This window comes from Malurus melanocephalus, unplaced genomic scaffold (genome assembly GCF_030028575.1).
Source record: "Malurus melanocephalus ecotype Western Australia unplaced genomic scaffold, MMel_1.1 scaffold_583, whole genome shotgun sequence".
NCBI classification, from domain to species: Eukaryota; Metazoa; Chordata; class Aves; order Passeriformes; family Maluridae; genus Malurus; species Malurus melanocephalus.
The window spans coordinates 1,737-28,055 of NW_026623815.1; the positions used below are offsets into that span (position 1 = coordinate 1,737).

Sequence of the window (26,319 nt, forward strand, 5' to 3'; positions counted from 1 at the left end):
AAGGTTGGGATGTGGCCCTGGAGCCCRGCACTGTCCCCATCCCTCCCCTGARCAACCTCTGGGCRTTGTGAGGTGGAGAGAGCGKGGCCRGGATGGATCACCAAGTGCCAMCYYGGAGAAGAAACCATCCAAAACCCTTTTCTAGCAACGTTTGGGACAGAGACTTCTACTCACATTTGCCACCTTTATTTTTCTATTTGTTTCTGGTCCCTTCCAGTTGAGGCAGGAAGTTTTCCAGACTTTTCCAATCTCCCCTTTTGTGAAGATCCCAGGCCTCAGCTGCTTCCCGCATGTCGATGTTGCCACGTTCCTCATGAGCTGCTTCCCCCTTGGCATGGGAAAGGGCGGGCAAAGGCTCTCAACTCCACAAATCTGGGAAAAGGATTTTCATGAGGATCAAGACCACGAGCCTCGACCCTTTTTTGGATGAAAATCTACCCCGGAGATGCCACCCTGAGCCTAGAAAATGAAATGGTACTTTGTTATTTTGTGTAACCATGTACAGATATTTTTAATGTAAAAAGGAAAGCTGACGTTATTTATTATTTTTTATCAGGGACATGTGTTTTTTTCATTAAAAGCTTCTCGACCAAGGAGCTTCCCATTCTATGATTATTTGGTGCTATTTCTGTTGCTATGTGACAGGTATTTACCATAAACACACAAATCCTGCTCCGAACAAACAAAAATGTTGCTCAGTAGGAGAAATATTGTGTGTGAGWAGAACAAGTGGCTTCCTGACCATGYTGTGGGACTTCTTTAAATGATTCTTCCACATCAGAGTTGCTGCTAAAGTTTCCCATCCTTTTCCTTTAGGATTCCAAAGGAATCAGCCCGAGCTGCAACACCGAGGTAGAAAATCCCTCTGCAAAGACACAAATGATTGTTTTTTGTGGTGAAAGGTTCTCCTGGTTCATCACTCTGTGACAGTGACCTGTTTTGACAGGGTTTTATTTCCAAAAGAGTTCATTTCACTCTGCTGTGAGAACAGGGAGTGAAAAAAGGCCATTTTTAAAAATCTGGAAAAAATCCATGCAGGGCTGGTTCAGTGCTGTGACCTTCCCCTCTGTGGGAGTGGGATGGGGACAGGGACAGGGACGGGGCAGGAGAGGCCCCACATGGGAGTGAGAAATGTTTGGGTTCTGCAGAAATGGGCACAGGAAGGGGTGGCACAGGGGTGATCAGAGCAATCCTGAGGGGGAAATGGCCCTTCCCCACCCATCCTTCAGCTCTTCCTGCACTGGAGATGTCCCATCTGCAGGTTTCAGTCTTGGAGAGAGCAGTGCAAAACAGAAAAGGAGAAACTCCCTCAGCAGAACAATGACAGTGAATTCCCCAAACCCTTCAGTTCAGAAATCACAGAATGGCCTGCTCCTGCTGATGCACAAAAAGAAATTTAAACTTTTCCCTAAGTGGCTGAAAAATGAAGGCAGCAGCTTCCACCTGCATTTACAGTCCAGGGACAGAGGGACAGCTGAGGAGGGGACTCACAATGGCACAGAGTGATGGGATGGGATGGAATGGGATGGGAGCTGGGGGTGTTTGTGGGGATGTGTGGGAAGCCCCTCCTCACCCAATCCCAGGATTGCTGAGGTTGGAAGAGCTCCAAGGCCATCGAGTCCAAGCTGTGCCCATCCCCACCATGTCCCCAGCCCAGAGCATTCAGTGTCACCTCCAGCTCTTCCCTGGACACCCCCAGAGCCTCTGTCCCACCCGAGGGCACTTCAGGGAGGAGGGACATCGGGAATGTGCCAGTGCAGGAGCCAGAGAGCTCAGTGATGCCCCCCACACCTCTGACCCAAAAGGGCTCTGATCTGAGCTCACCTGCTGCTCCACCCCCAGCCGGGATCCAGAGCTCTGGAACAATCAGCACTGATTGTACAGAAATGCTGGGTTTGCCTCTCCAAAAAGCCTCAGTGTAGGGTTACTGACTGCAGGATCGTGGTTTGCAGGGTGGATTCGCTCCTGAGCTGGGGAGACTCGAGGTATTTCAGGCATTTCTTGATGCCAGCCTGACTTCACAACGTGCTCAGAACAACCAACGGGGCCCAGATCGTGTCCAGCTCGTTCCCAGCACAGAGGAGAAGGTGGGAGCAGTTCAAGTCGAGCGCTGGGGTTAGGAGCAGCCCACACAGAGCAGACTCTGATCATCCCCACCCAACTCCAGGGCTTCTGCAGCCCAGGGGAGCATTCTCATTCCATCCCTGCAGCTGGAAACCCTTCCACATTTCAGAACCCCATTTTTCTCCACATTTGAGCTCCTGAGCCACCTCTGAGCCCTCCCAGGCAAAGAATCTGCTGGTTTCTTCTACTGTGACCTCAATAAAAATACACCAAAGGCTTTTGGTTCTTTCCATTTTTGTACAAATCTTCCTGAATGAACCCCCAGTTTGTCTCCTGTCAGCACCCAGGGGCTGCAGAGGAGCTGAAGGTGGCTCTGCAGTGATGGGCACTGCTTTTGGTTCTGTGCAGGGCACACGTGGCTTCCCTGCCACCCCCCGCCAAGGGGTTAAACTGGAATTGCTGAACTGGGAACTAAAAGGGGAAATTCTGGGCAAGAGGAGGCTGCAGCTGCTCCTCACTTCTGAACAGCCTGGAGAGGGCAGGGGCAACATTGCTGTCTCCATCATCAACTCCTTACTTCATCTGGGCTTTTCCTCAAATAAAACACTTCCAAAATCGTTCTCCCGTTCAAAGCCAAGCCCTGATTTTGCCTTCTCCGAAATCACTGGGAAAAGGAACACCCAGTATATGAACATGAGGCTTTGTGCCCCCTCTGCTGTGCCCAAGCCCACTTGGGCCTTTCTCTGTCCCCTTTCTGCACTGTTTAAATGACACTTCCCAGGCACTCGAGCCTCTCCCAGCTGGGATTCCTGAAGACCCTTCCAGGAGCTGAGGCAAAAGCGGGGCCACCCCATTCCCAGTGCAACCCCCACCTGCCTTTCCCAGCTGAACTGAGCTGCAAGTGCTGATTTCCCTTCAAAGGAGACCCCTCTGATCGTGCCCCTGCACCAGAGGGACAGAAATCCAGCCCACATTTCACTTACCCAGAGCTGACCCAGGGAAGGAATTCCTCCCTGTTGGATGATTTCCCCAAAGTCTCATCCCAGACGGACGCAGAGCACAGAGGTGATGCCCCACCATGGCATTTCCTGTCCTTTTTGCTCACCTTTTAGGTTCAGGGGTTGCCAGGCTGCCTCTGGACTGCAGCAAAGCTTCCTCCCGTATCCAGCTGCAATGTCCCAGTTTGTCAGGAGCTGGGAATGGATCCCAGGATGCCCCAGAGCTGGGATTCCCTGTGCTGTGGGGAGGTGGCAGAGCAGGATCACTATCCCCTCACCTGCAGGGACAGCAGTGGCCCCTGGTGCCACCCAGCAGGGCAGGAGGAAGAGGAGCCTGGCACAGAAACATCCAAGGGCAGTTTAAGAGCTGGGCAGAGCCAGGAAAGCCTCCCTTGCCAGGGTGACAGAACAGAGTGCCCAAAACACAGAGAGGGGCAAGCTCAGAGCCCAAAGATGAAACCCTGGCAGATCCCAGCTCCTCCCCAAGCCAGAGCCCCCAGGACAGGGACAGAGGGGATTCAGGCACCAGGGTAAAACGGGGACAACATTCCAGAGGTCACAGCTACTGCAAGGTTCAAACTGCTCCAGGGAATATTGAACAGAAACAAACACTTTATTTGTGTAAATACTGCAAAGGCTGTGGCTCAACGCTACCAGCGGCAGCTCTGGTGCAATTCTCCAGAACTCAGTCACATTTTCTGGACTAAATGGTAAATCTGACTGAATCCACAACTTGGAGGATTTGAAACACTTCTAGACAGGATGACAACTGTTTTGTCTGAGTATCACTGAATACATTATCTAAGGTTCAATGTAAGAGTTACAATAAACCACTGCCTGTGATCCTGCATTAAAGCAAATCACCAACACTCACATTTTTGGTGCTCAGTGCTCCACCTCCAGTCAGAGCCAAGAGCAGGGCTGAGGAAATGCTGCTCCCCTTAGGCACCACTCTCCTCCTCTGTTCCCACACATTTCCAGTTCCACATTATCCCAAGAATTCCCACTGAGAGGCAGAGAAAACCAACACGGGCTTTGCTGTGTGGAGCAGTTTTACCTCGATTTTACAGAGCTGAACACAGAAATCCCCATGAGCCACATTTACCCCAAAGTTCAGAGAATCACAATCAGAATGATGAACAAAATAGGATAAAATTGCTTGAATTGTACAGATTTTTACCACAGGAGGTGTCGTTTTTTATGCCGGTAACACCAATTTTAAACAAGTACAGATGAGAGACCACGCCAAGGCTGAGAATTCCTTTCCAGAGCTGGGAATTGGCCTTTCCAAGGTCTCTCAGTCCTGGGCACCCCATTAGTGCAACACCAAAATGTGCATTTTATACCTGCCCTGGCAGCAGATCCCCACCAAACACCCGTGGGCACCGTGAGAGCCCTTGAACACACAACACACACACGTTTTGGGGCAAATAGCAGCACTTTTTACTGACCACATGGAAAATGTGCATTGAGGAGCGAGCACAGCCCAGCCCCAAAGCTCCCTGGCTGTGCCACACGGAGCCTGTGCTGCCCCAGCAGTTCCACATCCCCTTTCCCGCCTGCCTTCAGCTCCCAGCCAGCTAAAACGGGCAGGTTTGTGTTAAAACACAGTGGAACCAACAATCAGCAACTTGATTTCCATAGTACAGAGTCAAGTACACCATGAAAATGCAATCCAACAGTACAAAATGCTTGAGAACATTCTGCTTCCAAGGTGCTAAACACGGGGGGGTTGCATTTCCCCCCAAAAATGGGTTGGATAACCTCTAGAAACTACCACAGATCACCACATTCTCTACATTTTTTTTTGCTGCTTCTGGCCTTCTTTGCAACAGCTGGAGAATATTCTGACCCTTCCAAAAATGCACACGAGACACCGAGATTGTGCTCAACAGGTTTACTCAGACTGGACTCTTAAATGCTCAAGAAAAAGGCACAGATTAAAAGAGGCTCTGATGATTCTTTTGAACACAGCAAATGGAATTGTTGTTTGTAAGGAAAAAGAAAAATACTGCTATGAATCATATGGGCTGAAAAGTTCAAATCTTCTTCCCTGTTCCTAATTATTGGCCTTCATTAAAATGGAACTTAAATTAAATTGTATAAACATATGAAATAAAGTTTCAGTATTAGGAAGTTTTTTTTTTTTTTTTGTTTCCTCTATGTACAACTCTTTAGTATACAATTTGTACTTTCCATTTTACATTTAACTACATCCTCCTGGCCAAAGGAGAGCCGAGGGCGCCTTCCTGGGAAATGCTTTGCATTTGGAAAAAGAAAATCCTGCTTTTCTTGGCCAGCAGCGCCAGGGGGAAGGGAGGGAAGGCTGGGGACACCCCTCAGATGTAATCATCCTCCACGGGCTCCCCATTGACATCACAGTAGTGGATGAAGATGGCCACAACCCTCTGGAACACCCCCTTCCTGACCTGGCGCAGCTCCGAGATCTCCTCGCCGATGGTCTCCATGCAGATGTCAGCTGAGAGCTGCCCCTTCCTCCTCGGGGCGTAGATGGTGGCTGGGGAAACACAACGAGCAAAATGGCATCTTTGTCCCCAAAAATTCGCCAGCCAGGCTGGTTTTGTGTTCACACTTGGCAAACAAGGCAAAGGAAAAGTCTGCCCCTGCCCGGCAATGTTCTGTCCTGCATTCCCCGGATTTAAAGCTCCACAGCTCCAACCCTCATCCCAAACATCTGAGAGTGAAGGGAATCCCAGAGAATCCCAAACCCTCTCCCTGAGGCCTCCCTGACAGAATTCCAGGTTATCCAGTAATTAAATATTTTATAAACAACAGCAATTAAGGATAAAGCAGCAGCGCTCTCCTGATTTTTATGGCTTTAACCCCATGACCCTTTTAACAACCTGAAATTTAAATCAAATAAATATCAACTTTTTGGTAATTCAGCCTTCATATTGAAGTGCAAGCATKAARYCAGGATAAAAYWAAATTAAATTAAATCAGTCTAAAATAAAACCTTAAAAAAAATTAAAATAAAACCAGAGAAAGGTATAGCAAAAACAAAACCACCCTGTCCTCATCCTCTTGAGATTTATGAACAGGAGCTGGATAAGAATATCCAGACCATAGCCAATTAAAAATATCTCTAATGAAGGAGATTCCCAGATGTTCCAAATGAAGTAATGGAAGAACATACTTTTCTCTGCTTCAAAGCCAGGTTTTTAATTGAGCCCCAGCACTGCCTACCATCATATTTGAGCAGACAAGAAAGAGACACATCTACAGTAAACTCTAACCCACACCATCTCCATTCCAGATTTTTCAAGTCCAGTTTTGAACTCTTATGCCAAATTTCTGTGAGTTTTCTCCCTTCTCTCCAGCCTACCTCTAGCTCCCAAAAGATCTACCAAAACCAGCCTGAGAAGCAGAAAACTGAAAATAAAGGAAGGTGTTGCCAAACAAGCAAGTGATGTGAAGCATCCCAGCAGGGCACTCACTCCTCTCATCGTCCTCAAAGTCGTATCTGGCGTAGCTGTTGGGCTCTGCTGTCCTCAGGGACCTGAGCCAGGGAAAATCTGTGATCATGGAGTAAGGAGCACCATCCACAATGCCTGTGAGAGAGCAGGGTGAGGATGCAGAGAGGACAATATCACCCCTCTTCCCATCAACTCCATTATCCTATTATCACCCCAATAAAGCATCTCTTCGTTTATTCCCCCACTGAGCCCAAGTTTCCCCACTTTCCTCACAAGGAGGATTCCCCACATCTCCTGGCAAAGCTGCTCCTCTGAGCAGAGACTGCCCAGGAGCCCTGAGCTCCCCAAAACTCTCACCTTCCAGGGTGTAAATGTCCCGGCCCCAGGGGTACTTGGGGTATTTCTTCAGGTCCTCTTCAGTCCTGGTGGCCTCAGGGAAGAACTCGTATTTGATCAGCTCTCTAGGAAAAAGGAGGGAGAGGTTACAGTCCAGAAATGGGAGGGTGGGAGGGAGGAAAACCAAATGGGAAATCCTAATACACAACCCTTCCTTTAATGAGCCTGAATCCACAGAAAAACTGGCCCAAGTGCCTCACACCAACTCAGGACCCATCTCTTCACTTTGGAGAGAAACCACAGCCAACAGGGACAGCTTGGGAACTGCTGGACGAGAGCCACAGTTCCCTGCTGCTGGGAATTCCAGGAGCTGGTACTAATTGATCATCACTTTCCACAGAAACCAATACTATTTCATGGAAAAAACACCTTTCTAAAAATAACTTGTTTTCAGCTTTGAAGGTACTTCTCAGCCATTCCAGTGACTTTAATGCACAACTGCATTATTGCTGGAATAATGTGATGAATTATGACTACTGCTGGAGAATTTACAGGATTTTATATATATATACTTATATTATTTATATATTTATACATATAATTTATATATTTATATTATTTAATATATATATATTGTATATATATTATATAATTTATATATATAATTTACAGGATTTTATATATATATATATAAATAATTTACAGGATTATATCTATATATACATAAATCTATAAATTTATATGGGTGTGGTTTTAGTCTGTACTTTATATTAGACACATCTTCACACTAAAATTCTACATCGCACCATCCAGAATTCAACCTCCAGCAGCAACCAAACTGATTTTCTTTAAATTCGGGTGACAGAACAGAGGAGATGTGGAGGTGCAGCTGCTCCAGGACATTTTGGCACACTCCCTGTGAGGTGTTCAGTACCCCGGGCTGCAGTCAGCACTCACTGGTTGATGTTGGCGATGGTGTCCATCCAGCTGCGCACCCGCACCTTGTTGCGCACGTTGGGGGGGTTGCTGAACTCGTGGATGATGCAGATGTGGTAGGGGTAAGGGCCACTGAAGATCTTCTGCTCCAGAGTCAGTGTGTCCACCTGGGCAGGACAGGGACAAAAACTGCTGAGCACCACAAACACCGAGCTGGGATTGCAGTCAGCAGCACACAGATTCAACCAAACCCCCAAATTCCAGGGAAACCAAACCAGCAGTGAAGGGGGATTCAACAACAGCAATAAATACAGGATTGAGGGCAGTGAAACCTCCCTAGTGCAGCTTTGAAAATTCAGCTTCTTCAGTGGTGGAACTGGATGGGAAATGTCTATTTTCTGATGGGTTTCCCAACTCCAATATGGAAATTCATTTCTCAGAATCTGTATCTGCCTTAGGGAGAGTGTGATGATTTGGTTTTGGGTTTTCATTCCCTCCTAATATTTTTACCACTCTCCTCTAAGAGATGTGGTTTCAAAGCACAGCCGATTTTATTCCAACCAGCCTTCCCCTGCTGGCAAAGCAAGCCAGGAAAGGCAGGAGAGGAGTAGCACCACAGAGCCATACTGAGGGATCAAGGTCAACAATCCCAATTTTCCAGATCTGAACTGAAACCCTCACAAACCCTTATGGATGATTTAAACAACACCATAATGTCCCTGCTTCCAGCTCCTGCACAGCCTGTGGAGGAGAGGGTGGCTCTCAGTCCCAGTGTCCTGCAACACTCAGCATGAGGAGTGGATGGTGCCTCCAGTACCCCAAACTCTGCTGTCCCTCAATCTAACAGGATTTCAGATCCCTGTGTCACGCTCTGCTCACACACAGCTACAAAAAGCAGCCAGGTTCTCATAGTTTGAGTGATTCAGTTTAAAATTCATTCAATGCATCCCATTTTGTAATATCCTCTAATGTAATGAATATGGAAATGGTGAATTTTAAGACTTAATCTATCAGAGTACCTTAAAATCCAAGTATAGGCTCTGCAATAAAAGCCTTGCTGGGTTTTTAACAACCAAATTTCAGAGTGGTGATGTTAAGGCAGGAAATGTTCCAAGTGCAACCCCCCAGGCAGAGCTGCAGGCTGGCTCTGTACCTGCTGCATGGGTCGAAGGTAAATGATCCTGTTCCTTTCTGGGGGCATCCTGAGGATCTGATCCAGCACCTGATCCATGTTCAGCTTCTTGCACTGGGCGTAGTCGAAGCGATTCACCACGGGGGCGTTCTCCACCTTCAAGTGTTTCAAGACACGGCACCTTGTAGCTAGAAAAGAGCAAATCAATGGATTCAAAGGGAATGAAAGACCTCAGGAGCCTCCTGTCAGGGATTTTCAAGGCTGACAGGTTCAAAAGAAGGCAAACAAGCAATATAAACACCAAAAAATTACTTAAGTAACCAGACATAGCCCAGCTCTTCATTTTTTCCATATTATGGTTGAACTTTTCAGCTGTGAACTTGCCAGATGTGGCCTTTTAAAAGGCCATGTCAAATTTTGTGGAACAATAACCTTTTCCTCCCTTTGCTTCCTTTCACTGAAATGGTCTGTGGACTGCCACAACCCCCAAAATCACCTCAAACACAGGATTGTGATGCCACACAATGGAAAATAAACTTACTTCCTTTCTAGCAACACTGCTCATGTAATCAAAATTTACTTCAAAATCAATGTGTGTTCGAAGTATCCTGGAATAAAGAAATAATTCCTTTATTTCTACTAAGCAGACAGATCTCATGGCAGAAGAAAACGTCTTCATTTAGATGTTGCAGAAAACAATAAATGACCCAATACAGGAGCAGTCACGCCCTGGCATGTGAAACTAATGCAACCTAAGTGGCAGCATTAAAAACAGATTTTATCATGTCAAGGAGCAAAAGTATCATCCTGTCAGCTAAAAAAATCTATGGGAGCATGAAGGAATGAGAGAAAAACAAGGTACTCCAACTCATTTCATCAACTCCCAATTACTGCATTATCACTCTTCAATAAACATCTCATCTTGCTAATTGTCAGATCATTGCAGCTGTTGATTTTCAGATATTAATCTTTATTAAAGCTGTTCTAAGAGACACTCCGAGTGGGAAGCAGCAATGGAGCTGATGAATACAAAATGAACACTGGCCTGCCTTGAATTCTTTCAGGAATTTCCAATAATGCCAGAGGGAGGAGGCACCTGTAACATGAACCACATACCATGGATGAACATCATTTTGGGGCAGTCTTTCAGCACCAGATCTGTTATTCCACAGTTGGTCAGTGTGATTCCTACGAGGTTTTTGGATTTCAGAGTCAGTACCTGGGGAAAATTAAAAAAAAAAAAAAAAATGGGAAAAACCCGGGAAAAAAACCCCCCAAAAATGGGAAAACACAAATGTGGAAAATAAAAAAAAAATAAAAAAAAAAAAAAAGGTGACAGGGTAAAAATGAAGGGAAAATCCACTGAATTTTACCAGATAGAAGAGGATATTAATTAATATAATCCAGCTTCAGTTCCCAACAGGGTTTAGGGTGATAAAGCTGCAGGAAGAGAAGGAAAAGCCCTTACCTGAACATGATCATCCTCAATCACGGGGTCACTGGTACTGGTGGATTTGTCAGCTGTCCTTTTCCTCTTGGTGGTTTGCCTTGGCTTTGGCTTTGCTACTTCTGCAAACAAAAACATGGAAAAATCTTTCCTCTGCTCCATTCCWGGGTCACATTTCCCAGCTGAGAGCAGCCCAAGAGAACATTTCCAGCACAGGTAGATCCAAACACCTGCCTGGCTTCAAACCAAATCTGTCCTTGCTCAAACCCCACTGTCAGCTTTGTGCTCAGAATTATTCCCACTAAATAATCTGGGGAATGGGTGGTTGTGTTTAYAGGGGAAACCCAGGAATGCTGAAACTACAAATCCAACCCCAYAGAAAAATGTGGAGCCAAGGAAAGAAGATTCATGGTCAGGTTACATTTGATTCTCTGCAGGAAACACAACATCCTTGACAAATGCAAGACCAAAAATAGCTTTAATGTTTAAATAGTAGAAATTATCTCCAACTACCCRAAAGTCTGTTTTTTATAACTGTCACTAAGTTTATTCTAATATTGCAAAGGCTGCCCAGGTATAAAATCCTTAAATATTCCCAAGCTGCACCAAGGACATTGAATTCCTTCTTGATTTAACAGATGAGTCTTTGAAAAGAAATCACCACCAGCATTACTTCCAACAGGAAGAGGAAAAAAAAATCCCTGAAATTAATTTTCTTTAACTTTACTAAAACATGGCATGTGCATGAAGATTCCCAATTAATTACTACTCATAAACATTTTAAATTTAATAGCAAGACCATGTCTTCTTCAAATCCAAGATGCCTCTACCTGCAGAACAACATCTGAGGTGATTCAGGTTTTGTTAACACTTGGGAACATTAAATAAACTGGAAAAAYAMYRGGACAGAGTGTTTGAATCATTCCATGTTAACAGAGGCAGGAATTTGCTCTCCATCTTCCCCACCTCCAACACTCTGTAAGCAGCACGTTTCATCTTTAAGCAGTTTCATTTCACCTGCCAGATATTCCCAGCAAAGATTCCTGGATATGTGAGGCTGTGCCAGACTAAGATGATTATTTTGGAAACCAAGCATATTTGAAAGAAACAGCAGGTTCYCCTCTCATTTCTGTTGTTTTCTGCCTTCATTCCAGCCCTTCAAGGCTTTCATTTTATGTCAAATGAACAGAACAGTAACGTGAAGCATGAAGATACTCAATAAAAGGACAATTTTCAACAAGATTTGATCACCTGGAAGCAGAACCCAATGCAGGTCCAAAAGCTGGGCTCAATTATAATCATGACTTTCTTTACTGGTTGATAAAGTGCCAGTTATTAACCTTTGCCTTCTTGTTAAGATAGCAGTGTAGCTGCTGCCTTTCAAGGGAGGTTTTTAATAGAAAGACAGTGAATCACAGCCCTCACAGGCAGACACAGCTACCATAAAACTGCATTTGCTTTTCAAAGGAGTAAAGCAAATTCTGGTTAGAATGTGTGGAGAACACCAACAGGAAGAGTTGTGTAGAGAAAAAAGTCAGTGGCACTTTCAGAGAGATCTGATTTTACCTGGTGATGGCATCTCTGTTCCCTCAAACTCTGATCTTTCCAAGCAGGGTTAGATCCCTGCCTAACAAGCTCCACAGCAGAGCTCCCCGGGGTGCTGCAGCTGCTCAGAGCTGGCTCCCAGCAGCCATGCACTGGCTCAGCCATGTCTGTGTGTGGAATCCTACCTGGCTCAGACACCAGAGGCACGTGGGACAACCGGCTCCTGGCCCKGGTCAGCGGTCTCCGAGGATACTCCTCCTTGCAGTCCAGCTCCCAGCTCGGGGGCTGTGTGCTCTGCTCCTGGCTGCTGGCCCCACAGGCACTCCCACTAGTCCTGTCATGGCCAGGCTCCCCGGCAGGCCCTGGCAGTGTCCTAAGTGCAAAGTCGGGCCCGTCCCTGCAGGCTCCGCTGGTGGAGGGGCTCTCCCCATCCCCGCCCCCGCTCGTCCTGAGCTGCGCGTCCTTGGAGGAGGAACACCGCGAGCACACGGAGCTCTCCTCGCTCTCCCTCTCGCCAGAGCCTTCCCCTTTGCACGGAGAGCAGCCACACTGCCCACTGGGCTCCTCTCCAGCTGCAGGGCTGCTGCCAGCAGAGCAGCTCTGGGCTGCCTGGGCACAGTCAGGACCGGGGGAAGGGGCACTGCAGGAGCYGGAGGTGCCCGTGGATCCCGGGGCGGTGCTGCCGCAGGAATCCTTGCCCTTGCTCCTCTCGGGCATGTCACTGGCTGCTTTCATGTCAGCTTTGATCTGCTCACTGGTCACCTGGCAGCCCTTCTCACAGCTGCTCTCCTCCAGGGGCAACTGCTTGGCCTGGCCCCCGTGGCTGCTGCTGCATCTCTTCCGCAGGGGAGTCTTGCCTTTGCCGCTCACTGCAGGAGTAGAGAGAGAACAGTGAGAAACCTCAAATCAGTGTGTTACTCTACTGAAGGCTCCTGAAAACATGGGGCAGCCCAGAGGCCAGTGACAGTGTCACCAGGACTGTGATGTTACAGGAATTATTCRYTTCTGTAGCAGCTGCTGAACCTTGMAGCTGTTTTYGCAGTGATGTGCTGGGGCTTTGTCACTAAAGGAGACACAAATCTCCCCAACTGCCCCAGAGCAGCTCCCTGGCACACAGGGCAAAGCACAACAACGTGAAAGGCACACTGATAACACAGTCAGGTAGGTGGAAGGCGCCTTAAAGATCCAGTGCCACTCCCTGCCTTGGCAGGGACACCTCCCACTATTCCAGGSTGCTCCAAGCCCTGTCCAGSCTGGCCYTGGGCACTGCYAGGGATCCAGRGGCAGCCACAGCTTCTCTGGACCCTCCCCAGGGCCTCCCCACCCTCATAGGGAATGTTTTTTTTCTAGTATTTAATACAAAGGGGCTTCTCTTTTCTTAAAACAAGCAACCCATCTGAGGAATCAAACAGGAACAGAGACAGGCCTGAAGTTCACACTCCAGGAGCAATYCCCAGCTCCCCCTCCTGGGTTTGGGCAGTGCTGCCAGCAGGCATCAGCAGTCTCAGCTCCCAGGAGAACAAAAACCCACACTGAACAGTGCACAGATCATAACAGAAGTTAATCCCAGGGTTACTGAGGCTGGAAAAGCCCTCCCAGACCACGGACTCCAAGCTCCATCACCACCTTAACCCCAGCCCAGAGCTCTGAGTGCCACCTCCAGCCCTTCCCTGGACACCGTCAGGGATGGGCACTCCAAACCTCCCTGGGCAGCCCCTGCCAAGGCCTGAGTGCCGCTTCCATGGAGAAATTCCTCCTCAATGTCTGCTGTCTTAATCCTCTCAGCTCCTTACGCTACCCCAAGCTCCAAATCCCCAATATGGGCAACACAGAAGTTGCTGCAAATTCTCTCCAAACACAGAACCCCTCAAACTAGAACTGACACCCACTCTGGGCTCACAGGCATGATGAATTCTGTCCACTTGGAAATCCAAAGAGGTTTCTGATCAGTGCAGTGCCACTATTTCTGTTTCTGTACAACATCTGTAAGTGAAGCTCAAAATGTGTCCTAACACCTCCATCTAGATTAAAACTAAGCTAGGAATAAACCTGAACACAATGGAAAGACTGAAGCTTAAGAATAAATGTTGCACACCTGAAGGTTCTCTGGTTTCCACGGGATCCCTGCCCTTCTCTTCTCCATCTGAGTAATTCTGTGCAATGCTGYTGGAGATGCAGGCTCTGGAAGTGCCCATGTTTTCCTCCTCATCCTCACTGTCCGAATCATGGATGGTGATAGGAGTTGCTTTTACAACAGGTTGAATTCCACTTGGTCCTGARAAGGAGAGTATCAACAGCTCATGTYAAMATAAGCCTTCTGAYTGCATTATACAGTGCACAAAAATAAGGTTTGAAGGTCAAGGTATTTCCTGTATATGCACAGAAAACTCTGGGCTGTAGCACGGAATGAATTCCTTCACAGCACTAAGCTGTGCTAACATCATTTTTCCAAATCAGACAGCCCAGCTGAAGCAAAACATCCAAACCCAGACTAACACAGAAAAATGAACCCCTCAGGGAGATGCCAAGAGGTCCTTTSTTCCCAAACCCAGAGTTACCTGCTTGCTCTTCATCCACCTCCATGGGAACAACAGCCTGGCTGGGAGCTGGCAGCTCATTCTGGCCCTGCCCAGCAGCCTCCCCTTCTTCCTGTGCCACCTCCTCCATCTCATTGAGGGCTGGAAAGAGGAAGAGGAGGTCAGGAATAGGAAAAAGAATGAGCAGAGCATCCACAAAAAGTACATAAAAGCTGTCATTATTCCCTTGGTGAGCCTCTGGTTGCACAAAGCCTCCCACAGATTTGTTCTCTGAAGCCAAAGCCCAGCCTATCTTTCAGGGTTTAGCTCACTCAGATTTTCCACTCCTCCTCCAAAGTCTTGTTCTGTGCAGGGAGCAGCAAAACCAGGGTTTACATTTTCATTCCCTCCAATGACTTCTGCCTTTGCTGGCAAAGATTACAAACACACCACCAACACTGGGATGTTCTCCCAGCTGTGCCCAGAGGAGCCCTGGCATGTACCCACAGGATGTCACACAGAGCYTGCAGCTGCAGTGACACCCAGCTCTGCTCTGTGACAGCTGTCAGACACCACACAGGGACAGCTTTTATCACACAGCTGGCACAGATGGCACACACAAAACATTAAAGCTCCATAGCAGGAGCTGAAAGAGCAACAAGCTTTAATGTGTGTTCACATATTCACCAGGAGCCTATGGAAGTGGGATGGATAAAATCACCCCCAAAAGGCTCCCAAGGATCACTCTCAGCTGCAAATCTCCCCAAACTGTCCCCAAGGATCACCCTCAGCTGCCATTACCCCAAAAGGTGCCCAAGCATTACCCTCAGCCCCAATCTGCTGCTCCTCAGCGGGGCCCTCCTGGTGCAGCTCGTTCTCCTCGTTCTGATCGTTGGGGTGCTGGTGGTTGTTGTGGTGGATGTTTGGGTTGTTGTTGTTGTTCTGGTGGTTGTTGTTGTTGTCATTGTCATTGTTGGAGTTCTGGTTGCTCACCAGGGCAGAGGAGACCCCAATTCCTGTGCCTGCACTTAGGCCCACTCGAGCACAGCCCTGGAAACCAAGAGCAGAAATTAAGATTTGGAAACACTACCTTGTTATCCCAACATTCCCTAATGGCAACAGGAATGGAATTGGAATTGTCTGGAAAGGCCAACACTGACAGGGAAACTGTCCCTCACTTTTCCTGACAGCAGGTGGCCATCCTCAGGCTGGCAACCCAGAAAGTTTAACACTGTTAAACTCCTAATGAAAGGRAACTCCCCAAAGCATTTCATTTTAATCTATTAACTTGTGCTAATCTATTAATTTGCTGTGGGATCGGTACATCAATACAAACAGCAGATGAGACTTCCCAGCACACAGCAGCCTCAAGGGACATTTAATGACCAAAGCAAGCATTTTTTACACAGGCAGTGCTCACTGCACACCAGCAGCTCACCAAGGAGTTGGGTTACAGYGTGGGAGGGGGCAACATTAGGAAATAAATTCCTAAGCTTTGAACACACTTCAACAGGGGAACAGTACCCCCTTTTCACCCAGTAAAAAAAATCACAGAAACTTCTCAGTATTGTGAACAGAGGCCTAAGAGGAAATAAATGATATAAAAWGCACAGTGAAGTATCAGCAGAGGCCTCAACAGAATCAGTGAGTTTTACTTTCGAGAGAATCAATGAGTTTTATGTTCTGGTCACACATTCATTTCTTGATACTGCTCCCATCTGCAGAAGCAGCACCACTCTCCCCAGCATATCACACTAAAAACAACTGCAAACCTAAGAAATTTATTACCAATTTATTTAATTAATGACAGTTTTTAGAAGAATGCACACAGCTGGAACGTACCAGATTGCCAATGAAATGGAAACAAGGAAAAAACCTGGCAACACGAAAAAGCCAAAGCATTCTCTAGGATTTACCTTTGGAGGCTCTCTAAACATTTGGTCCAGAGAAATAAACTCCAAGCTCGGCAGTAACTCGATGAACTGACTGAAAGAGTCCAGCTTGATGGCRTGGCACCTCACCAGGGTCAGGTCAACCAGGCGGGTCCACCTCGAGTGATCTGGGAACACAARAGAGGCCTTTCCTGAGGGATTCCCACCTCACTCACTGCTCATCACCCCCTCTGCAGACCGACAGCAGCATCCTCTGTCTCTCCATCCTGCTCCCAGCATCACCATGGCCCCAAAGCAAGCAGCATCTACTGTACTTACTAACAACAGAACAAGCAGTACTAGAGCAGAGAAATTCTGGTTTAGCACAGAAATTCATAGAATAGCTCTGAAATTTCAAAGGTGTGCAATACCTGTGATCCAATTATTTGGGTTATGTAGATGTGGGCAGTTGTAAATGACCAGATACTTGATGAAAGAAAAAACTTCATTTACAGCTTTCATACCAATATCTGTAATAATTCCTGGGTTCTCAACCACATCAGCCAAGCCGTACCTCACCAAGTCCGTACTCGTCATTTTACCTATAAAAGAGAGAGGAGCAGACACAGCAGTAAATTTGCCTTTTATAGCAGGGTTTTCTAACTCCTTATTGATCAGATCATTGCTTTAATAAAGCTGAGCTTTCCCACTTCCAGAAAGTGAGGAAAACCAGATTTGGCTGTCTGAGATCAGCAGCCTCAATAGGTGCAACATTAATATTCTTATTAATCACTCAGAAGGCGACTGAAAACACAGCAATTTGTGCAATCCTTTTGCTTTTTATGTACATAGAAAGTGTCATACACTGTAGTAAAAACTCATCAAYGTAGCCTAGGTGAAGAGTTTCAAACTGGGGGAATTCCAGTTCAGCCATCTTCAAAGCAGAAAARACACCATCTTTGGTCAAGGAAGGCTGGATCCGCACTTCGTGCAACCTGCAGGGAATTCAGAATTGCTCCTATCAAAATTCAGGCCAAAACACAGAAAACACTTCAGAAGATGCCCTATCCTAATAAAATGAGAGAACTCTTTCAGAAATGGCAGGATTCAGAGGATAATTGCTGTTATTAATCACAGAATTGCTGTTATAAATCACAGTTTAAATGTATGTTCCTTCAGTTCTGATGGTTGTTCTCTCACCTCTTGGGTGTGATTGTTAGGACACATATTTTCAAAAGGGAGAAGAAGCAGAGATGTGAAGGGAGATACCTTCGTGCAGCAGTTATGATGAGGTAGCCAAGGTCCACTTCAAGTGCATTCTTGCAAGCTCCCAGAACTATAGTGTGCAAATTCCTGAAACCACCTGGCAAACAAAAACCAGCCTTCTTTCAGTTCACTCTCACATCACCACCGTCAGCCTTACACATTTTTATCAGTGCTATCTTGATCTTAAAAAACAAGTATTTGCACCTGACTCCCCTCCAATCCTGCTGTTTCTTATTACCAACAAATGCAGCTCATTAAGAGTTAATTGCAGTTAGAATATCAAAACAATACCCAGCACAGAGYATATTTAGCACCATAACCATAATTCCAAACTTAGAAATAACACTCAAAAAAGGATATGCTACAAGCAAAGAACCTCCAGAATTTGTTAAGCTTTCATTTCCATCATTTTTTTTTTATTTAGGTATGAGGGATTAGGAGTTTCCCACCTGATCTCCAGCTGTCTTCTACCACGTGCTGGATAAGTCCTCCAAGAAATGGAACACGAACCAGTTCCAAGTGCTCCAGATTCCTGGCAGAAGCCAGGCCTGTCACCAGGGGAACGTACTTCAGAGAGTTTGTGGGTCCTGCACACAAGAAGSCAGAAAGACAAAGAAGATTGTTCACTTCTCCCTGAATTATCCCATGGAAGAATTCAAATACATCCACACACAACCCTCTAGAGCAGGAAATCAACAGAACCACAAAGCACCAAGGGACAGGACAGGGAGAGATTTCTGTCCAACACCACAAATCAAACACGGGCTGCTCTGAGAATGTGCAATTCCAAGACTTTAACAGAAGCAGATTTCCTACATGCTCTACCATTCCCTTGAGACAGGAAGAATCCCTCTTACCAGCACAGTTCCTCATGACAAAAGCACGTAAGCTGATACAAAGGAAATCTTTAAAAGGCTGTGGTTTGGTGAGTCTCACCCACTTCAAATAAAGGTGCCTCAGCATTGGGATACAAGGAATCTCAGGGACATTCACCCCTAATAATACATAAACAAAACAAACAAACATTTTAAMCAAGCTTCAAACCAATCAAGTGCATGACAAATTCCTGGCTTTCAAAAGGAAGCTTTTCTGTGCTTTGTGGCAAGTGAAAAAAAGCTGTGAACACTTGAAACACAAGTTCTTCACCTTGGAYTGGCAATAATTCTTTAGAACTTGCCCTCTGGACCTGCTATCAAATATCCAGCTAATATCTCCAAGATGCCACAGCCCAAACTCCCTCTCTTTAAAAGAATTACAATCCACCTGTGTTGAAGCCAACTGCTTCACCATGACCACACTCACCTACTAAGTGCAAAGTCTGAATTTTAGCTCCTATAGGAATTTTCAGCTTGTTCTCAGGAGGAATTGGAAAAGCACCATTACGATTACGAAACTTCCCTAAAATGTGGACTTGTGGCATGTATGTCCAAATAGCTTCCACCAGCTCTAAATGAGAGGTCTCAACACCCTGGATAAAAGGAAGCAAAGCAAAYGCTCTAAYACCAGTTCAACAACAACATCCTCTTAACCATGTAAACTACATAAAGCAAGCTTATTTCACTTYTCATTTCTAGCAACACTTGTCTTTTCAACAACAGAGGGATCAGAGCTTTAATTCATTGCTGGGCTTAAGAGCACCTGGGATTCCCACTGGTGCAACTAAAAATAGCTCTCATTGGCAATCAGGGTCACCATTAACTGCTCCCTGTGCAGCCAGGGCTGAAGAAAAGCCCTGGAAGCACCAAGTCCCTGTCACAGTTTGTTAACATGCACCAGCTCGGTGCTGAAGGAGGCTCCCTCCCACTCCAGCCACTCACCAGCAAATTTGGACAGGCCTGCAAAGCCTCTAAAACTCCAGGAATGCTGAAAGCTTCATGGCCACGGACTCGGCGCCTTTCCAGATACCTGGGATGAAGACCATAAAGTTGTTCAATGTCTGGCATCTTCCTCAGCAGCGTTAGGAAGCTGGAATCAGTGAAACCTAAGACAACAACAACACATTGGTATTTGTGTGGCAGCAGACACTCAGCTGTGAAGGGAAAGCCAAACACACTTCTCTTTATGTGGCAGTACAAGTGCTGRGATGTTGAAAGATGCACTTGGTGAAGCAATAGCTTTTCTTTTACTTCCACATTCTAGAAATCATGACCTRAATACTCTTCTGCCTTGAATTTTGCGGGTTTGCTGCAGGGTTAACTGTGCTCCCTCCCCAGGCTTTGTGAATCTGTTTTTCCTGGAACTCCATTTATCAACTCCATGGCTCAAAAAAATCCCAGCTGGATCCCTTATTTAAGTTCACTATTCACCACAGCTGACATTTCTCACAGAAACAGAATGGTTTCTTAAAGCAAAGATTTATTTTATTCTGATGTAATTCAGCATATAAAAAGGATTTCAAGTTGCCTGGATTTACACCAGTTTTAGGTTAGGTCTAAACACCTACCTAATACCAGCCCTAACCAACCTCAAGTCGTAAATGCCCTAATTTTCACAATTCCCTCATTTGAGCTCTCTCCCCCACCAAATCCCAACAGTRCAATTTAAACCCAACAGAAATCCTGATACTCACAGGGCTCACCTAGATTGACAAATTTATCTACTGCTCTGCAGGTGACTCGAGGTGTGACATCAAAACTTATCCTTACATTGTTAAGTGCTCGCAGAKGAGGTGCTCTCTCATTCCACTGTATTTTTTCCTGCCTGCATGCAAACAGCCTCTTCGTGACACAACCCCTGGATAAACTCCCTTCCAACAATCACACAAACACACATTGTATTGACATGTGGCCACAGAGCACCCCCACTGCTGCTCCAGCAACACCCAAAATTCAGATTTACACACAGACAGGAACTTTGCAAACMATTGCTCAAGGCAGCCACCCAAAGGAAGGGAACATCCAAGTGAGTGGAGTTTTGTTTTGTGCAGGGAAGTGTTGCTGCTGGGGCGGACATGACACACATACACGGACAGTACCTCGTAAAGGGCAAAAAAAGCCCTTTATTCCCAAAATCAGTCTCATTTATACACTTTGGTGTTATCATTCCTGTTACAGATTCACTGGCTACTAAACTATTACAATAGATTGTAATAGTTTAATTTGTAGATTGTAATATTACTATTGCTTATCTATGGCCTAAGCATTCAAGCATTCAGAGAAACACCAGGTGCAGCCTGTTTTTCTCCTTCTACTGTTTCAATTTCTTACTTCTGTTGATGCTRCATTCTCACAGGTGGATCTATTATTTTTTTCCTCACGAACAGAAGCTAACCATATCCAGAGTGAGATCTGTGAAGCCTTCAGGCCAGCTGTCAGCCTCTAGAGGGAAGGGCAGAGAGAGGAGGGGCTCACCTGTGGGCATGTACTCCCACCAGCGCCCCGCGCACAGATCCACCACCTTGACCACGCGCAGGTACAGCGTCACCGCCTCCTTCAGCTTCCGAGACAGGCACTCCATGCACATGATGTCCTGCAAGGGGAGGTACCTTGGGGACAGAGAGTAAAAACAGCCCTGCTTTAGCACAGCTGCACCTTCAGCACCTGCTCCAACCCACAGCCTGCATCGCTGAGGATTTCTGACGCTGCTCATTCCAATGGAATTTCCAGGCTGTGCTCTCGATAAACGGGGAGTTTTGCCATGCAGAGTGACTCAGCAATTTCTGACACTGAATAGGGAATATTCATACAAATGTAATATTAAAATGTACAGATGATCTAGATCTCTAATAAATCACAGAATCATGGAATGTTGGGGCTGGAAGGACCTTAAAAAGCTCATCCCGTCCCACTTCTGCCATAGCAGGGTCACCTCCCACCGTCCCAGGCTGCTCCAAGCCCTGTCCAACCCGGCCTTGGGCACTGCCAGGGATCCAGGGGCAGCCACAGCTTCACTGGGCTATGAGCCAGAGCTTCCCAACCCTCACAGGGAGGAATTTCTTCCTTAAATTTAACTTAAACCAAATCAAACACGGCTGACCGAGGCTTTTGCCTCAAGAGTTACTACATGGTTTAATTAAGTTACTTTCATTTTCTAGCAGATACTACAAGCTCAACTTGCAAATATTTTGGAGCGTTACTGTTTCCAAGAACTTGCTGGTGAGGCATTATATTTTGGGTAACAGGGCTGAGTGACCAGCTGGGGCTTTGCTGTAGGGGAGGTTCCACCCTCACCCCAGCTCCCCTCTGCAACAATTTCCAAACAACCACTTTAACTGTGCCCTACCCAAGATGCATTTCTGCTCTAAAATCAATATTTACACACTGGTGAACTGAATTAAATAGCTCATTTATCTCTTCTTCGTTCTAACATTCATGACATTAACATGAATTAATTTTCAGTTTCCAAATAAATTTTGGGGACTGAGAAAACTATTTGCCATCCCTTTCCATCCACAAGTCCACTTGTGGCACATCCACAGTTCACTGTGAGGTTGGAGAAAAAAGAGAAAACTCTAAAATAATAACCACTGAATTGATTTCTGCCAGGCTGCTCACCTAAAGATGTGGCAAAGCACTTCATGAGACAGTTGGTTCATGTAATCTTTTGGCTCCTCAGCTTTGGTAGAGTCTGCCCCTTCCCTGCTCACTGAGCTCGCTTTCACAGTTTTCCGCCGGGGCCCCATCTCTGCACCGAGTTCTGCTGGGAGGAAATGGGTACAAAGTTATGGAACTGGAATTCAGGGCAACTGAAAAACAAAAGGGACACAGAGGAGAGGAGGACTCAGCAGTTAGGCTTAAAGAAAAAACCAAGCTCGGGTTTGTTAGGCACAGAAAATCTCAGGCAAAACCTGAGATTTACCAGACAAAGCAGACAGATGCTCTCAGCTGAGGGAATGGACAGAGGAAAATCTCCACAGCTTTAACCAAAGATCCATTCTTTGGTTAATAAAAAATCTTCAGAGATACCTGCTTGGGACCAAGATAGTGACAGGAAAAAAGCTTCAGAGATACCAGCCTGGGACCAAGACTGTCACAGAAAAGCTGGGCAGAGMCCATCAACTCAACTCCAACTGCAACATCCAATGAAAAAATAAAAGCCCAAAGTCTCTGTCCAGCAGATTTTTTTTTTTCTTGAAAAATGGGCTTCTGCTGATCATTCTCCAAAAATGCCCCATTAAAAGCCCTCAAAGCAGCTCGTCTTCAAGGCCAAAACACCAAGGCAAATATTCAGGTTGCTGAGTTAAAGATCAAAGTAAAACTGAGAGTCCCAGTCTGAAWRCAACGTGCAGGATCCTCTGCTCCTTCCCTGAACTGCTCATCCACACTGCAGAACACACAGCACACGATTCCAATGTTCCATTTAAACAAATGAATATCCAAATATCCAAAATCATTATGGGACATAAAAAATAAAACACTAAAATAACTATGAACTTAGTGCTACCAGAAAATCGCCTTGTGCAGATGCTGAGAGAGCCTTCCCGACTGTATTTATTTATAAAAAAAAGGATTTATTTTATTTCAACATGAGACAAAAACAAGAATGAGGGGCAAAGCCTCACCAGCCGAGTGAACCTGTTTAACAGGTTGGATGYCAAAATTCAGTAGATGAGGAAAAATAACTGGTAAAAAAGGCAGATTTTGGAGAAGTTTCCAGCAAGGCCTCTGCTACAGCCTCCCTGTGATGCCAAAATTTGAAATACTGACAGCTTCACTGYGATGTGATTATTGTAAAATGTGTGATTTCACCAATTTGGGGGTGTATTTSAAGTTAATAACTGCACGTTGTCATTATTTTGCATTAAATATGGATATTAAAGCAATTAGATCCCCACCTTGTGCCTGTGAATAGCATGAAATGGATCTCAGCTCCATTCTCCAGCCAGGAGTGAAGACTCTAGGCTTATTGCTGTCTTTGGGGCAGGCAAGAAAGGCTCAGTTTGTGGTGATTGAGTATTTATAGACTGAATTCCAAGGAAAACAAGAATTACATAAATCCCCAGTCACCTGGGATAACTCAGCTCGAACAGAGGACAGGACAAAACCTAAAAAATTCCACAGCGACACAGCCACGTGCTGGCTCCAATCCAGCAGGAAAGAGAAKGGCACAAGGACCAGGACAAAAGACAACAGGAATAAAAACATTAACAATCAAACCAGGAAAAAATCCTGCGAGACACAAATGCAACGAGCACAAGCTGCCCCTGCCATGAAGGAAAGGAGGAAAAGAAGGATTTGTCTCTATGAGTCTGCAATTTCCGCACAATAAAAGCTCCTCCCGGGACTATTCTGAGCTAATGAGCACAGCTTCAACACCTCATTCGACATTAGCGAGCTGACCCATTTAAAAATAAAAAGAGAATGTCTACAGCAAGATCTTTATCCATACAATAAGGCGAATGGGATTTTGCGGCCCCCACCTCAATTAATTCCCGACAATGAACGTCGCATGAAACAACAGCTCGACGTGCTCTATTCTTGATGAGTAAATACCCCACGGAACTAAAAATGCTTAAAAAGCCATGGAGAGACTCCGCGGAGACGAAAACGGAGGAAAAACGCGACGAGAGCAGCCAGGGCCGGCCTGGCAAGAGCCGGATACAGAGAGACGCTCCCTAATGGGAGGGCAAAACGCGAGGACGCGGTGATTTGTGCTGAGATACGCGACAGAAAAACAGGTTTCCCTTCTGTCCGGCCGCCGCCGTTCCCTCACGGGGGGGCCCTCAGGGCCTGTGACAGCGGGGCCGGCCCGAGGCCGCGGGGCCGGGAGGGGGCGGCAGCCTCCGGGTCCCCGCCCCGCCACCCCCGGGGGCTGAGCCGGCCGCGTCCCCCTCCCCTGCCCGGCGCTGCCCTCACCTGCCCGCGCTCCCCTCGCCGCCCTCGCCCCGGTTGTGGCCGCGGGGGAGCCCCGGCCCCGCTTCCTGCGCGGCCCCTTCCGCCAGCGCCGCCGAACTTCCGCTTCCGGCCCCGCGCTTCCGCTTCCGCTCTGCACTTCCGGCCCCGCCCCGCCGCCGCCTTCAGTGTGGCACCGGCTGCGAGAGCGCTGAGGGTGCTGAGGGCTCCGGGAGAGCTCTGAGGGCTCCGGGAGAGCGCTGAGGGCGCTGAGGGGTCCGGGAGAGCGCTGAGGGCTCCGGGAGAGCGCTGAGGGGAGCGGGAGAGCGCTGAGGGCTCCGGGAGAGCATTGAGGGGGCTGAGGGCTGCAGGAGAGCGCTGAGGGCTCCGGGAGAACGCCGAGGGCTTCGAGGGCTGCGGCCGAGGGCTCCGAGAGAGTGCTGCGAGCGCTGAGGACTCCGGGGGCGAGGGGCGGCTGCGGGGAGCGCCGGCTGCAGCGCTTCGCAGGCTGGGCTCGCTCAGCACGGAGCGAGAGGGACGGGATTCAATAAAAGCGTTACGGAACGCGCAGTTAAAGAGTCACGGTTGTGCTGGGCTGGAGGACGCGCAGGAGGCACCATGGATGGAGCTCGGCTGTGCGAGGTGTCCCTGCCCGTGGCACGGGTGGARGGAGATGGGCTTTRGGGTSCTGRAACCCAAACCATTCYCTGATCACCCAGCCCAGCTCCTGTCCCTGCCCAGMYCCCCAACAATCCCCCCTGTGCATCCCTGGCAGCCTCGGGGCCGGGACCATTCCCTGGGGAGCCTGGGCAGTGCCAGCACCCTCTGAGGTGCCCAGCACCTTTCCCTGCTCTCCAGCCTGACCCTCCCTGGCCCAGCTCCGGCCGTTCCTGGCTCGGGAGGAGCTGCAGCCCCACTGAGTCTCCCCTSWGCCTCCTCCAGCTGAACAATCCCAGTGCCCTCAGCTGCTCCTCCATGGCCYCTCCAGGCTTTTCCCCATCCTYTGGATGTTCTCTAGGAGCTTTGTAAGTGATTTAGCCTGGAGAGTCTTGACCCTGGCCCCCAAAGTCCCACCAGATGCCTTGCCACTGAGTTTGCAGGTCTGTACTYAAGCTGTGTTTAAATCACTGTGTTTGGGTGGATCCCAGCAGAAATCACAATTTCCTCAACATTGTAAAGTCACGTTTCATGCCAAGCCCAAGGGACTGGGTACCAATGCTCGTTCCTCACCCAGCAGATTGTTTGTGAGTTATTTTTGGTGAGTGACAGCATGCAAAGACTCAGCTGCTGGTTTGGTGACAATCCCTGAGGAATSCACAACGCTCTGTGGTGGAGTAGGAATAACAAACAAATGTATTAACAAAATAAATTCTTGGCAGTCCCTGTGGRTTTTGGATATGGCAACAGCATCACAGAACCACTGAGGTTGGAAAAGACCTCGGAGATCACCGAGTTCAACCTGTGACAGAAACATAGCACCAAAAACAGCAGCAGCAGCAGCCAAAAAAATTAGACCCAAAAATGTGGAAAAAACAGGGAAGTGAGGCTTCCCCTGGGAAGAGCAGATGCAGGTCCAGCAGTGCTCATCCTGCCCTCCCTCACCCCGAGGCAGGGGACACGGGGCGGCAGTGAGAGAAGGATGCCAAAGGGACACGAGAGACACTAAATGGAATTTAGGAATTTGGGCAGGGCCTTGGGGCTGAACTGTCATTGAAACAGTCAGAGTGTGTGAATGGTGAAGTGCTTACAAGACAGACAGCAGAAACCAAAACCACCCCATTTTTTTCTTAACAGAAACCCAGAGATTTATCCCATCCATCAGTTGTATGTGAACCTTTGAAGGTTTTTGGATGGTTCCRTTTCTTCCTTCCTTCACAGCTACATAGGAGAAAGTTTTGAATTTGAGGCACTTGAGGATATCTAAATTAAAACCCAAAGGAAAACAATTAGAAACCAGAGCTGCTGCACAGCCATCAGCAAAAATTCTGTCCTGGCCTTGAT

The 26,319-nt window shown here is 47.2% G+C and overlaps 1 protein-coding gene across 4 annotated transcripts; it reads right to left on the reverse strand.

Annotated features, from left to right (window-relative positions):
* Window positions 1–4,944: 4,944 nt before the first annotated feature.
* Window positions 4,945–24,446, reverse strand: LOC130583402 (F-box only protein 38-like). 4 transcript variants are annotated; one of them, XM_057382720.1, is made up of 22 exons: window positions 24,343–24,445; window positions 22,042–22,183; window positions 20,899–21,032; window positions 19,366–19,529; window positions 18,851–19,016; window positions 18,406–18,543; window positions 17,998–18,135; window positions 17,552–17,645; window positions 17,147–17,277; window positions 16,714–16,884; window positions 16,328–16,470; window positions 15,236–15,461; window positions 14,454–14,573; window positions 13,991–14,170; window positions 12,081–12,764; window positions 10,372–10,472; window positions 10,020–10,122; window positions 8,925–9,091; window positions 7,793–7,938; window positions 6,857–6,960; window positions 6,521–6,634; window positions 4,945–5,580 (listed from the first exon to the last, which is right to left on the reverse strand). In XM_057382720.1, exons 2-22 carry the CDS (start codon window positions 22,167–22,169, stop codon window positions 5,402–5,404), a joined length of 3,531 nt encoding a protein of 1,176 aa, XP_057238703.1. In that variant the 5' UTR covers window positions 22,170–22,183; window positions 24,343–24,445; the 3' UTR covers window positions 4,945–5,401. The 4 variants fall into 4 exon arrangements, with proteins under 4 accessions (XP_057238703.1, XP_057238704.1, XP_057238705.1 ...); XM_057382721.1 differs by having other exon boundaries at window positions 22,042–22,186; XM_057382722.1 differs by lacking the exon at window positions 24,343–24,445 and adding an exon at window positions 23,907–24,069.
* Between the last annotated feature and the right edge of the window lie 1,873 nt (window positions 24,447–26,319).